The sequence below is a fragment of the Xiphophorus couchianus genome, chromosome 12 (genome assembly GCF_001444195.1).
Source record: "Xiphophorus couchianus chromosome 12, X_couchianus-1.0, whole genome shotgun sequence".
Classification (NCBI taxonomy): Eukaryota; Metazoa; Chordata; class Actinopteri; order Cyprinodontiformes; family Poeciliidae; genus Xiphophorus; species Xiphophorus couchianus.
In genome coordinates, this window is record NC_040239.1 from 20953015 (window position 1) to 20967813 (window position 14799).

General features: G+C 38.2%; 1 protein-coding gene across 2 annotated transcripts in view; it reads right to left on the bottom strand.

Annotated features, from left to right (window-relative positions):
* Window positions 1-14799, bottom strand: part of rtkna (rhotekin a) — a 61109-nt gene extending 46310 nt beyond the window's left edge. For both annotated transcript variants that reach the window (XM_028033744.1, XM_028033748.1), the window contains exon 1: window positions 14686-14799. In XM_028033744.1, coding sequence (XP_027889545.1) covers window positions 14686-14799 — 114 coding nt within the window. The remainder of the gene's footprint in view (window positions 1-14685) is intronic.

Genomic DNA, 14799 nt, shown 5'->3' on the forward strand with positions numbered 1-14799 from the left:
TCCAAGTCCTTTTCAATCAAATAAGAAAAAAAGCTTGATCAGAATAGAACATTTGCGTGAAATCTCACGAGCTGACCCTCGCATAATAAGCTCCCAAAGGGCTGTGCTGCTTTCAAGACAAAGCCCGGAGCTTTGTTGTTTCTGAACGGATGTGTGGAGGAATATGGATAACTTCCCCCTGCATGAACCTAATCAGCTGGAGGAAGTAGAGTGCACTCAGAGCTCAGGGAGCGTTTCAGAAGGAAGGTGGTTACATATAGTATTTTCAGTGCAAGAAAGGAGAGGAGAAAGCTTTTAGTTTAAAGACACTTAATTCCCATTTAAAACAACATTATAGACTGATTAAGAGGGAGAAAAGAAAGACTATAGAAACAGACAGTATAAACGTATTCAAAAAAATAAAAAGGGCCACAATAAACAAGTTGCTAAATGAGTCCATTAAGAAAATTAAGAAGTTAAAACAATTGAAATTGTGACAAAAAAAAAAAAAAAAAGATCACCTCAAGAGAACAGCAGCAAAAATCAACCGGGGTCAAAAAATCAACAACATGTCATCGTCACCGGTTCCAATTTGTGTCAAGCTGTTAACAAATGAAAAAGGTTTTAAAAGTTCATCAGTCTGTGTGAACCAAGAAATTAGGAGTGAATTTTGTCAAAGCCTTAACACAACTCCATTACTTCAGAAGATTTATTTTCTGTACATCAGACTCAAGACCAGCAGGTCAAACCTGGCCACTAAAATAGAACTTCAAGATAACAGTCGTGTGCTGATAAATATTATTTTATCAGTCAAATCAAATCAATTTTTATTTGTATTAAATCTAATTACTTGTGGCAACCGGTCATTTGAGAAAATTCATGATTTGGAGATCAAAATTATAATGAGTTTGACACCCATGGTCTAAAACATTAACTTTATTTTCTGGGGCCATATTATACTTCTGGATTTCAACATTTGTAATAACATAATACCATAACTCCAAACAAAACATATTTATTTTTCTCCAAATGAAGAAGCTGCTAACTTAACTTTAGAACTATGCAAAGCAAAAAATCCTTTATAAACATGACCATAAAAAAGGCCTTTTTAGTGGTTAATTTGGTGCAGCTGACTGGTTTCATCAGAACTCATAATCTGAAAGAACAATTCAACGTATGGTTATTGAAATGTGAAAAAATACATAAATTTCCGCTCTGACTTACTAGGACTAATGGCACAAAGGAAAGTGAAAAATGTTGGCTAACGAGTTTTTGTCACAAACCAAAAGGCAGCTTCCACGTCACCAGCCCTCATTATCTTACAATACATTAAAGAAACTTTTATTGTGAAGGTTATGAAGGTTTCTATACGAGAGGATAAAAGCTGTCTTTAGTTCCCTGCTGTGTGTGGCAGCAGAAAAGGGTAGGGAAACACACCAGGGCTTCAGGGAGCCAGACCCAAAACCACAACAAAGACATCTGACTGTCATCTGAAAACTAAACCCAACGCACCTCCTACTCATTTAAAACACACACAGACACACAGGAACGCAAAGCTATATTTGCATCATAAACACACATTTTACACATAAATAGACATAACACGCTGAGAGTAACTCCAACGGCAAGGGGTTGTGGCAAAACTGCCTCAAAAGTAAAAAGATGCAGCAGATGAAGTTTGTGATTATACCCCACCAAGTTCTCCCTGCTGTTTCTGTTAGAGCAAAGTTGGTAAATGAAAGGCAAGACTAAACAAAAGAGTTTCTCTGAGTATTTTTGCTCTTTCACACATAGGATTGGAAAAAAGGACAGCAATAAAAAAAAACAACCAATGAGAAGTCTAAAAAATCTCAGCTCCTTTTTCTGTTACAGAGCCATGTGGGTTACCTCAGGGCTTGCGATATGGGTCTCTAAATTTTTTTCATCTGCTGAACCTTGGTACCATTCTTGTTAAACACAAATTGGATGGGTTTAGATCATAATTATCTGAAGAAAAACATATTGTTCTAGTCCTCCTGAGACACAGTATGAAACACATATAAAAGCTTGGTTTTAGAAGGACACTTACTTTAGACGAAGTACTCTGTGGACTAGTAAAATCCCTTTTTGTAAGCTAGCAACTAGCTAGCCATTGTAAAATCTGTTCTTAAGATTCATGTTGGTTTCATTCAGATATTAACTGTTTGTCCTATTATGATTGTATTGTTTTCCTTATATTTGTGACTGACATTCTTATACATATACCAGTAAAAGTATCCATATTTTATGTATATATATATGTTCAGCAATTTGGTCGGTAATTAAAGCGATTAGCTTGGCTTCATTGAAAACACCATGCTTGTATAGAACTACAGAGCTACACAGACACAGGACAGCATTTTAAAGTATTTGTCAGTAAAATAATGAACAAAATGGAGTTAAGAGATTTAAAAAAGTGCAAGAAGTTGATTACCGTACATTAGATTTTCTGTGACTCACTCTGGGTTACATCTGTTCACTTCAATGACATCAGCCTCAGTTGTGAAACTAAACGTTTTCAATGAGTAACTGCCTCTTTTTTCCCCTGCAGAAGGTCAATTTTCAGTTTACAAGATGAAAAACATGCACATTGACAGCTGCAAAGTCATAGCTCAAACCTGGAGACAATGTAACGACCCAGTAACTCTTGTCAGCAGTCTGGCTTGTTATTAGGTGGATCAGTTTCACTGTGCTAACCAGTCTGGGTCGAGTTCTACTGTAAGATTTGTGAAACGAGACACTGATGCATCCAAGACTTAATCATCAAAGCTTGAGCAGCTTGTAGAAAAAAAGACAGAGGACTGATCGTAAATCACTTGGCAGATATTTTTCTTTAGCTGAAAAGAAGGGTCATCACAGTCATTGGGGAGTAGACTCGATCTTATCATTGACTGGAGCAAAAATATATAGATGATTCCACATCAATATCATCCCCTGTGTGTGAGTAGCCCTAAAGGAAACACAAACACACAGGAACGCACGCACGCACGCAAACACATGCACACCTCCACACACCTACATTTTCACCCTTGGAGACAGTTCAGCAGTTTGCTTGCTTCCCAGAATCATTGCTGACTTTCTGGAACGCTACCTCAGCCTTTTACCAAAGTCTGCAGAAACTCATCCCTCTGAGGGAGCGGACACTTCAGTGGAAGAGGAACTTGCTCATTAGGAGATTCATCTCCATTGATTTCTGCCCTCATGGGAACAGGCTCTGCAATATCACAGACGTAGAGTGTGACTGTAAGAGGACAGGTGCGCAGAGGCTATTTATTTACACTTAACAGTGTGAATGATCTCTTGAAATGACTATTAATGACTGTAAGGCGTGAGGAGTACAAAGCAATGTCAAAATGTGTTCAGGGAGGTGAGCAATACCAGAGAAAGGTCACTTACAGCAATGCTGAAAATGTTATGGAGCAATGGCGCCCTCTGCATGTTGGCAGTGTCAACATCAGACGACCACAAGATTATTTTTATGAATATCACAATACGGACATGTGTGTTGGTGTAGTATAATCAACATTTACAATCAGAACACACTCATGGAGAGAATGTTAATGTTTTTCTACGTCACACATTCCAGCTAAAACAGGCATGCAAAAGATGAGCTTCACCAGCATATTCAATAGACAAAAATAATGGTTTAAAGAAATTAATTCACACAAGAATTATTTGTAATTGCTGCCACACTCTGTTCTACGTCTCTATCCAAGCTTGCATCTTTGGGGTGCACTCTGCAGTAACCCTTCATGCATGTAAAAATCTAAACAGGAACACCAGCATCTGCATTATCCATATATGAAATTTAAACAACTGTGGAGAGGACTCACAGGAAACTATAATTCAAACTGGCAGGGACAAATAAAAGCAAACGTTTTTTTTTTTTTTTGTCAGGAAGAGCATGTGAGAAAAACATTTTGAGGGTATCTTTTCAACAATACGTCTAAGGAACATGAAGTTAAGAATTTTAAATGAAAAATGATAAACAGTTTTGTGATCAAGTTTCAGTTTCATGCTAAATTAACTTCTCATTAAAGTGTAAATTTTAATAAAGTGTGAAAATGTTGGTTTATGTCTTAATGTTAAATGTGACATCACGCCTCTAATTTATCTTTAGTTTTCTATGAATTTGCACCTCATGGGACTAAGGATTAGCCTCAACCAAATTAACAGGTAATTATTTTGACCATATCATCATTTCTCTGCATATTCTCCAACTCCCAGGTGATTACTGGATTTAAGCATATGAGGTAATGTGTATTTATATAATAAGGGAGGGTGTGATCTAAGGATGTCAACATTCTATTCTCAGATGTATAATTTTTAACCAAGTTCTTTTGCTCAAGCAAAATGACCTGAAAAAGAAAAATTTCACTGACTCTGAAAAGTTATAATTTATAAAGCCTTAAAAAAGGGATGCAGCAGCACTCTTGGTATTTCTAATCTCATAGAACCAATGAACATTTTGTTGCAAGTAGACGGAGCTGGTCAACAGTTGCAAACAGAACTGAGAAGACCCACTTAAATAAAAAAAGTGACATAAATTTGCTGTGTTAAAATTGTTCCTTCTTCCCATTCAGTCTGACTTACCCAGGTACGGATTTTCTTGCCAAAATGACGTCATTTCCTAAGTTGTTCCAAGCTATGCACAATTTTAATAGTCATTCATTTATCCACACAGTACCATCTACATCAACAGTGGGAATGATAACGTTTCCTAATCTCCATTATGGTGAGCACAGAGCTAGTTCCCCATGCCTTCAGGTAAGGATAAAAACAGAAAAGTAGCAGAGAACCAATGGAGATTACCGCTGAGGCAGCAGGACCAACACAAAGACAAAATCTGACATCCCACCGTCTGCTGCACCGGGCTCAGCGAACAAACACATTTAAACATGGACATGCTGGCGGGGACGAGTATACTGTGCAGCATGCAGGGAACAGGGGGACATGCATAATAGACCCATCTGGTCCCATAAAGTCAAACACCTGTTCTGCATCAACAACACAGACAACATCATTGGGACTTGTGCCCCCTTTCCCACATCCTTGCTGCATTCAGGATACACAGGAAAACACGGCCATTCGAGACACTAAACTATTTAGAAGAACTGCAAGATTATATTGGCAGTTGTTTTATATCCTCCATGGGATTGCCCAAACCAAAAACAATACATCAGACCAATGCAGGAACGGACTTTGCACACCTCACCTACCACTCACCCATACAAGCACCTTTAAACATTTCATTGTATTGATTCCTTTCACTGCACATTCCTCTTTATGAAAGAGAGGCCCTGATTCCATCTGCTCTCAGGGTAGAGTCAGTTGGTGATATGATGTACAGAGTAAGGGATAAAGAGCCCCTTTGTGCGCAGAAAAATGAAAAATGAGAGCTGCAAAGACAGGAGAGAAGAAAAGGTGCATAACAGAGGGCTGAAACAGATCTGCCTTTTATTTTTCTGCCTAACTGCATGAATAATCCGAAGGTCAATGACTTGTCCTTGGGGAAGTTACACGTTTACCCAAGAACATATAAACTGATGTCGATTAAAACTGACTTCCTCCTGTACAAAAAAGGGATAATGACAAATTTGATGAAAGGAGTTGACAGCAAGTGTCCAGCACTGTAATGATGACCACACAGAGGAATGTGGCCCTATGTGTGAGCCTTTTGTTTATGTTTAACAGAGAAGTCTTTGGGGTGTGTTGTGGTGACAGGAAGAAGATACCGTTGGCATGAGACAGTGAAGTTCTTATTTACAGGGTCTTATGTTACCAGTAAACAGAAATAATAATAATAAAAAGCCTAATTCAAGTATTGGTAATGCTTTCTGTGTGTCTTTGGAGAGAAAAAAGACAATCTGGATCAGAAAAGTAGGTTGGTACTGAAACACATGACAAAACGACCCATTTACATGCTTCATCAGGGGACCTGAGCATGAAAGTAATAAAATGGCAGGTATAATAAGTCTCTTAGGGAGGCAGGGTCTTTGGAATGAAAGATTCAGTTGTTAGAGGCAGATAAACAGTATCAGAACTAATGCAATACATGCCAAAGGCTTGCAAAGAAATTTTTGAATGTATAATTTAAATAGAAGTTGTTTCAGGGCATAATAGCAGATTCCAAAAGTTAAATCATTCTAAAAAAGTTGCTAAGGCTTATATTCAGCTGCCTTTGCATAAATACAGCTAAATAAAACTTGGTGCAATTACCTTCAAAAGTGACATCACATTAAAACGCACTCCTAAATGGTGGTGGCAACATTATATTGTGACGATTCCTCAGGAGACTTCTCTTATCGGGTCAGTGATGGTTTTTCTCCTGGAACTGTCCCATGGATGCCATTTTTGTCCAGTCTCCTTGTTTAAGAATCAAACACTTATTAACCTAAACTGAGTCGTGTGCAGTGTGCTGTGCTCTAGACGCTGCTTTTTTGTGACCTCTGGAAGTGTTGTTGGTGTATTCTTGGAGTATTTTGGAGTTTGTCTTGGTATAACAATTCTATTTTTTCTTAATATGTGAATACAGCTGTCAGTGTGATTAACTGGAGTCTATAGTTCCTACGAAAGCAACCCAGTCATCTAAAAATAGGGCTAGTCATAGTTATCTTACAATCTAACAGGTAAGGCAAATCTATTTTCACAATGGGTCAAGTTGGTTTGGGTAGACTTCACCCTTTCCAACTGCATTTTGTATTTACCTATGTAATTGTTGTCTGATGATAATTTTTTGATGATCTGGAACCTTTTACTGCGACAAAAAAGCAAAAATAAATAAGCAGATAAATCTGATAACAGATGAATCCAGTCAAGATAAGTGAGTGAGACACATTTGATGATGCATCGTGGAAGTTTTCACATCTGTGGGAGTGAGATTGTGTCCAGGGATTAAGCCTTCTCGATCCATTTCTCTGTCTGCTAAACGAGTCACTGGCAGTGATGGCTTCGAACAAGATAGTGCATGCTGGGCGAACAAAGCCCATCTGTGTCAGATAATACGCAATGGACCTTGCTCAATGAGACACGGCTGCTTAGTCACAACGTAAGGTGGTTCTGGGAATCACAGACTAACACACTTCAGCTATCGTGAATGACTAACTAAGCTAAACATCAGCGTTCATTCATAACTCTTCGTGGTAAGAAAGAGGGCAGACTCAGAGATGCACATGAAGAAGCAGACGTGTGTGAACTAAATAGCGGCACTGGGCGTGACTCATTTCCTGTGTCTGCTATTTATGTTCACGCCTTGTTCAGAGAGAAGTACTGTCGTTAAAATTACCGTGGATGTGTGGCTGGGTGGGGTTTACTTGTAACATAAGCAGCTGACCCTCAGCTGTTGTCCAGTCCTGACACTGGTTGCCCCACAGACACAAACCACATTCCACCACACACACACACACACGCACACACACACTGAAGACATTTCCATTTACAGCAGCAGGGACCTGGGAATAGCTGGCTGAGTGATATTAGAAAAGACCAGCCACATAAAAAACACACAAAAAAACCTGGATGTATTTTTGTTACATTTTAAGTGTTTACCGTCTTTCCCAGTTGAGCGTTAAATGGCTTGTCTGCCTTGCTCGGTCAATAGGGATCAGATAAGATAAAGCTGAGAGGAAAGTAGTGTCCTTGAGTCTGTGCTGCAGACTAGTCAAGGGTCAGAGGACATCCTGTATCTGTGTTTCATGTGCGTCGCTTGGAAAAGGAAATGAAACTTTGGAGCTTTTAAGGTTCAACATGATCTGCTGCACAGGATGACTATCAGCTATTTCTATTTTTAGGTCATTGTGTAAATAAATTTTAACCCTGAAAAAGGCGAAGAGCTTGGAGTTAATACGTCAAAAATAAAATGTAACAGAAGAAAATTTCCAAAACGAATAACATTAGTGAAAGTTGGTCTGCTTTGCATCCTCAAGAACCAGAATCAAACATGAAGAAGCAGCATTCAGCTTCTACACACCACAAATCTGGAACAAGCTTCCAGAAAACTGCAAAACAGCCAAAACACTGAGTTCCTTTAAATCAAGACTAAAAACTCACTTCTTTAGAATTGCCTTTGAACCATAATAAATGAAACACTGACCAACATATTAGATGTTATTGATTTTGGTGATGGCTCTTATAAAATAAGATGTCTGTTCCATTCCTGACTGTATGGTGTATTCTTTATAACTTTTTGTTTTCATTATGTAAAGCACCTTGATTGATTGATTGATTGATTGATTGATACTCACATTAAATCCAAACAAAAAACATTAAAATTTGTAGTTGCATTGTCACAAAAAGTGAAAAAGTTTAGGGGTTATGAATAGTTTATGAAAGGCACTGTAAACAATATGAAAGTGCTGGGAGGGTAAAAGGAAGCCCATTAAATATAACAGTGAAACAAAGTTCTGCTTTCTGCATTACTCTCCTCGCCAAACAAATAAGTCATTACCTGGAGAGACGTAGCAAGAACTTACTTAGTTTTTACTTTTCGCTTGAAGAAACTGATTAAACCATTTTTCATTCTGAAGCTGTCTAGGAACAATGCTTTACCCTGACGTATACACAAAGCCTTGGTAATAAGAATAGTTAAACATTTGCTAGCTAAAATATCCACTGGCATACCAGAAAAGCCTCCAAGCAGAAACCTCCAGTGGCCCGGCTTTGTTTGAGAATAAGGGTCCGAGAAGGGGTAAATATTCCCTAGCATCTCCCTAGAACCCCCCGCAGTGTTCAACACGGCAGAGAGCCCTCGGGGTGCACACAGACAGACAAATCTATGCAGGCCAATCTTGGCACTGCAGTTGTTCAAGAAATCAATAAAGCAGAGTGCATCCACTCCTCAGGACCCTTGGGCCTCTGAACCTGTTTTTTTTTTTTTTTTTAGCATTTTATGCTTTAGTTTGTTGTTTGGTTTTGGGCTACACTGCAGTAATAGAACACTACTTTCTTGGTTCACAGATTTGCTTAGACTCTGAAGCCTAGGCATCGTTCACAATTTTCCTGTAAGCAAATAAGTAGTGAGTTCAAGACTTGATGCAGTGACATCTGTGTGACCTCTCTTTATTTTGCACGCAGGGAGACAGACATATGCTTACTTAAGACAGCTTAGTAAATTGGTGCTTCACAAGCCACAATAGACACCAGCAGAAGCCAGACTGAGAGGCTGCAGAGCATGAAACTGCTTAAAGTTGCCGGCTCCAAACCATAAACCGCACTAAACAGGGATTGCCCAAATTGGGAATATTGGTGTCATGTTGGAAAAGATGACACCAAACTAAAAGTTTGAAGTAGAAAATATTCTTAGAGAATTTAGCCACAGGGATTAACAGTTGAACTGATGAACCTTACATTGTTTTTCATGAGTTGGCAATAAATCTGCCCAGGGTTTACCTCGCATATCACCAGTTATTGCTGGAGCCTCTTTCTGCAATCTTGAACAGGATCCAAAAATAGAAACAGCAATCCCTCCCAGGTCGCATTGACAACACTCTTCAGTGTGGAAGTAGTTGATGTGAGAGGAATACTCAAAATTTGCTATTTTCAGTATAAAGTGATAAGTGTAAGAAGCCATTTACAGAGACTGTTCATTTTCATTATGTTGAGACATCTCTGAGATTCATTCAGGCATTGTGGGAGTGAGGAAGATAACAGATAACAGTAAGGCTGAAAGAAGTACAGGAAAGTTGCTCTGCTTTATCCTTTCAGGTTGTTTGTCTTGGAACAATGATGAATTTCCTTTCTGACTAAGAGACGTGTTGATCATTCAAAAGGTCGTTCTTATCTTTTATCTACACCTTTTCTTTTTTTCCTAAAGAAGTTTTAATTTCTATTTCATATTTTCAACAAACTTTGAAAGAAAAGTTATTTCTGCTATTTTAGTTTAAACTAATTCAGATTTTCATTTACACACACAGACATTTACAGAGACATATGGGGTGGAGAAGGGCATTTCACCAAATCCAGTCTCACTGTAGCCCAGAGTTGTTAAAGCTTTCAGTCAACACACATGCCAGATTCCCAAGCTTCGGCATTCCCTCTGAAAGGCTTAGAGTGTGGGTGGATGGATGGATGAATGGGCGCGTCGTCACATGCATCTAACCACTTCCTCGCCCTATATAGCCACTGTTAGCCACAATGGTGTGGACTGGCATAGCGAATCCTTAAATTAAATGCAACATGCCGACAGAGCATGAAAACTGAGGGCATTCCTTCCTAATAATAACAATAATAATAATAATGGTGAATTTCCAAGGTCTCAATGCATATCTGGTCATCTTCAGCTGAAACAGCAGAACTAGGGAGGATGGAGGGTTTAGAGACCAGCCAGCAACCTTGTGCATCTGAGAGAAAGGATGCAAAAAGCAGATGTCTTGTGTTTGCAATCAGAGGAGCAGCAAAAGGGGCAAAATGAAGGCCATGGAATGGGTTTAACAGCAAATTCTGCTTAGTCTCCCATTCCTTCAGTCTTTGACCACTTGACCCGTTAAGTTGGTGTTGTGCACACCAGCTTGACTGATTCAGTTCAGGAGCTTAGATTATTTTTGAAGAAGAGCAGCAGAAAAGCCACCTTTTTAATAATCTGTGCCAACTCTACATTTACTGGGCAGTCCTGGCAGAGACATATAAAATGTCTTTGAATAAATTCATCTTATATTACACTAGTGTAATCTTACACAAAAAAATTGTCAAGAAATAATCATCGTTTAAGAAAATAAGCTGTCACAATTTCCATTTCAAATAAATTTAATTGAAATATTTTTCTATTCAAGCTTTACTTTTGCAAGTTGTTCAGTGTTTTGATTAAATTCTTCTTAGTCATTCTTCTTTATGATTGTATTTAATGTATCTCAATATTCATTTCGTCTGCTCTTTATGATAAATAAAATGACAAAACCCACAAATAAGGCAGAATAATGTAAAGGCAAATTTCCCTCCCTGAGTATGCACCAACCTTGTGAAATGTCATAGGAAAAGGATAAGTGACCTACTGGCAAAGTGTTGACAGAACAGGTGGCAGTCCATTCACCAAAAGTGATTTTATTAATGGCAATGTTTTGTAAAAATGAATTTTTAATCCTGAGTGTTTCAGAGAATGAAAGGGTTTTACACATCTTTTCCATGAATGGCATTTAATGTGGCAGGAAATGTAAATATATTCATAGACAACTTGCTGTTGCAGTGACAAGTCAAAATATTTTAAATGTTATTTAGACCTTTATCACTGTTTGCTGCAAAGCAAACAGATTCATTCCCAATGTCTAGTATTTTACCAGTCAATCTGATTCACAATCAAGGCATTTTTTTGGCTTTAAATAGAAACAAACACGTCATCTTCTTTAACACATATTTCTAAGTAAATTAACATTAAACATTTATTCACTGACTTAAACACGCAAATGTGATTTTCCCTGGCTTAGTGGGAGAAAAAGGTGCTTTCATACGAGCTCATTGAGATGCCATGCACTGGCTCCAGGCTGGCATTCAGAAAGAGACCGGACACAGAGCAAAGAGGAAACTCCCAGCCTCTGAAAGAGAATCATTAGCATTGGCAACAAAGTCTGAAACACAAATTAATCTTATATGAGAGCCAGCAGAGAACACTTTACAGAGTTAAGGAAACATGATTGTTGTAAAAGGACGGGAAGCCTTCAGCCTCATGAATAACTAATAGAGAGATGATTTTGTAGTAAGTCAAATACAGTGTGACTATAAACACAGCAAGATCTAAAGGTTATTTACATCTCAATGTGCAGTCAGTTCTTCTCCAAGTGTAATAAATTTTGACATTGCCCTAAATAACCCATGCACTGCTGTTTTATTTCTCATAGATAAATGATAAGCTCCTAGAAAACAACCAGCCGACATCAACTAAAAATAAAGCAGCTGATATATTTATTCCCTGATCACTCAGATTTAAACACATTCAATTGACTTTAAACTCTGACAATGTCACACTTCACTTCATGGATGGACTTGTTTCACAGAATCGAGCTCAAAACAAACAGATCGGACTATTCTGACAGCAGATCAATAGATCATGAAGTGTGCCTGACCTCCCAGAGGTTAACTGCGTTTTCCTGTGACGTGAATCCTAACCAACATAACCTAAAGGTGTACATGTCTGCTAGCACAGACAAAAGCTTCATGAAACAACAAAAAAAAGACACATCCAAAGAGAGAGACTGAATCGATCTCTGCCACTGCTCTGTTGCACCTTCAACATTCCTCAAGTCTCCTCTTACAGCTGAGTCTGTTCTCTCTTTGGTTCCCCATTCTTCCACACATAACCCAGTGCTGGAAAAAACTTCCCCCAAGTTTCACAACAGCTCCTCAAACAAGAGACAACAGTAGCTGTAGTCTAAAGAGGCAATCTCAGAATTACAATTACGAGATTGTAAGAGAACGTAAAAGGAAGGGGTTCCCGAGGGAAGGGGGCTATCCACCCAAATGGGATTTAAATTGGACTGTGAGTAAAAATAATTAGAGGTTAGACTGGAAGTCATTTCTGGCTCACTATCAAACGGCAACTAACATGAAGCAGATGCCGACATAGTAGTTTTGCAGAAAGGAATAAGGAAATCATGGTGTAAAAGTAGCACTTTTCATCCAAGGATAGCCATATGAAAGGTATAAATAGGATGAATGCTGTTTCTAAATCTACAGAGATGCTTGCTTTTGGAAAAATTGGTCCACTCTTTAACAGCTTTAACTCTTCTGGGAGGGCTGTCCACAATGGTTAGGAGTGTGTTTGTGAGAATATAGCCATTTTGAAGAGGGCATTTGTAAGGTTAAGTACTGATGTTTGAAAGGCTGGGCAGTCAAGATAGAGAACATTGTAACATTTTTCTTCCTTAGGAAAGCTCTGTTGAATAGACATAATCAAGATGTTCAAGTATTTCTTTAATAACTACTAAGTATATTTTGTTTGTAGTAATGATCTTTACATTCATTAAAGGTGCACCGGTAGCAATTTTCTGGCCGATCACCAATCTTTAAAAATCTGACTTGCTGAAATTTGTTTTTGTGTTTGTGTGTGTGTAGCAAAAAATTTGCCAATCATGGAGTGACAATTGTAAACCTTGCATGGAGAGAAGACCTGGTGGTTGGGACTGTCCATCAGCCCTCTCTCATGGTGGACAGTGGCTGATTTTTGTGACCTTGTAGATAGATAAGGTTTGTTGATAGGATCGGTTCCACAAGTAAGTTACGGCCAAGCGCCGACCACCCAAAGGGAAGGAAATTAGGGATATATATATAGATATATATATATATCTATATATATATATATATAGATATGTCCGCACCTTGGCTCAAGCCCAGGGGCCCACACCCTCCTAAATCCGGCCCTGTCTGTGATTTTACATGATTTGTGATTAAATTGCTGTATTTTAACCAATTGCTTCCACTTTCCTGTGATACCAGCAACAGTTGACTATAAAATGTTTAACAGTGAGAGAATTTCACAAATGATCTTTTTAGACAGGAACCATCCCAACACTGTACGATGATTTAATAACCCAGTGAGCTTCTGATAAAGTCCCATTCTGTCACAAATATATGGAGAAGCAATCTTCATACCTGGATTTTTTATTACTCCTGTGGAAAAAGAAGTACAGTACCTACAGCTTCTACGGAAATTGGCATATTTCATAAGATTTTAGGAAATTTTATCCTACTGACAAGTATTTCCAAAAGTATGTCCAACTGTGATATTTGGACTCAGGGTTCCTTTTGTATGTTTTTTTGCATGAACAACTAAAAGCCTGTGCATTTTCACTATTCCTTAGGACTGTGGGACCAAGATTTCTAAAAGACTTGCAAATTTACTTTTGTCTAAAAAAGGAGTTTGGACCACTGAGCAATAGTCCAGTTCATTTATGATTCGGGAGTGCATTGGACTAAGGAATCCGATAGTTGCAGCCCTTATCCTGGATACATCTGTGAATGCTCCAGACCTTGCAACCTGTGAGTTTTACCCCGAAACTCTTGAACAAACATCACATTTCTCTCCGGGCTGTAGTTATCCCAGTTGCTTTGTCCATCTTTGTAATCAAAGTTTTCCTTCCACTCTACTTTCCATTATTATGCTTCTTAAAAAAATACATTTTGTGATTAACTCCTGAAGGAGATGCTGTGCTACTTTCTATCAAATCAGCATTACTTGATACTTCACCATGACTGAGACCATAACATGAACATAGCATAACACTCATTTTAATTTTTATTGGGCATATGTAATGCTCTAATTTTCCCACAATTTTGGATTTTCAGTCATTACTGGCCACATTTATAAAGGTTTACAAAAGTTAAAAGCTTGAACTATAGCACTGTTTGTGCAATGACTTATGATGAGAGTTAAACTTTTTAAATTACATAATGAAATAAACTAACATTTCTATTATATTCAAGTTTATTTTCTTGCAACTTTAAGCGGGACCACGAATATTTGAACAAGCAAAGAGATAACTGCTTCATATATATATATAAAAAAAAGCATAATTGGAAAGAGCACAACCTTAATGAGAAAAGTGTTGAAAAACAGACCGAAGAAGTGGACACTGATGAACTCTGAGACCTACACCTGCACTGTGTTTATTAAGTTACTTTAAAGAACGAGAGAGATCAGAAAAAGCTGTAAACGGAGTCACCGTCTGATGTGTGTGAGAAAATAAATGTTTAAATAAGTTCTACCTGTGATGATGTGTGCAGGAAATCGCTCTTTCTGAACTTCCCTCGCCGTATCTCCATCTCCAGAGCGGAGCCCCGGGCAACGGTGGCTCTGGTCGTTTGATTTCGGCAAAACAT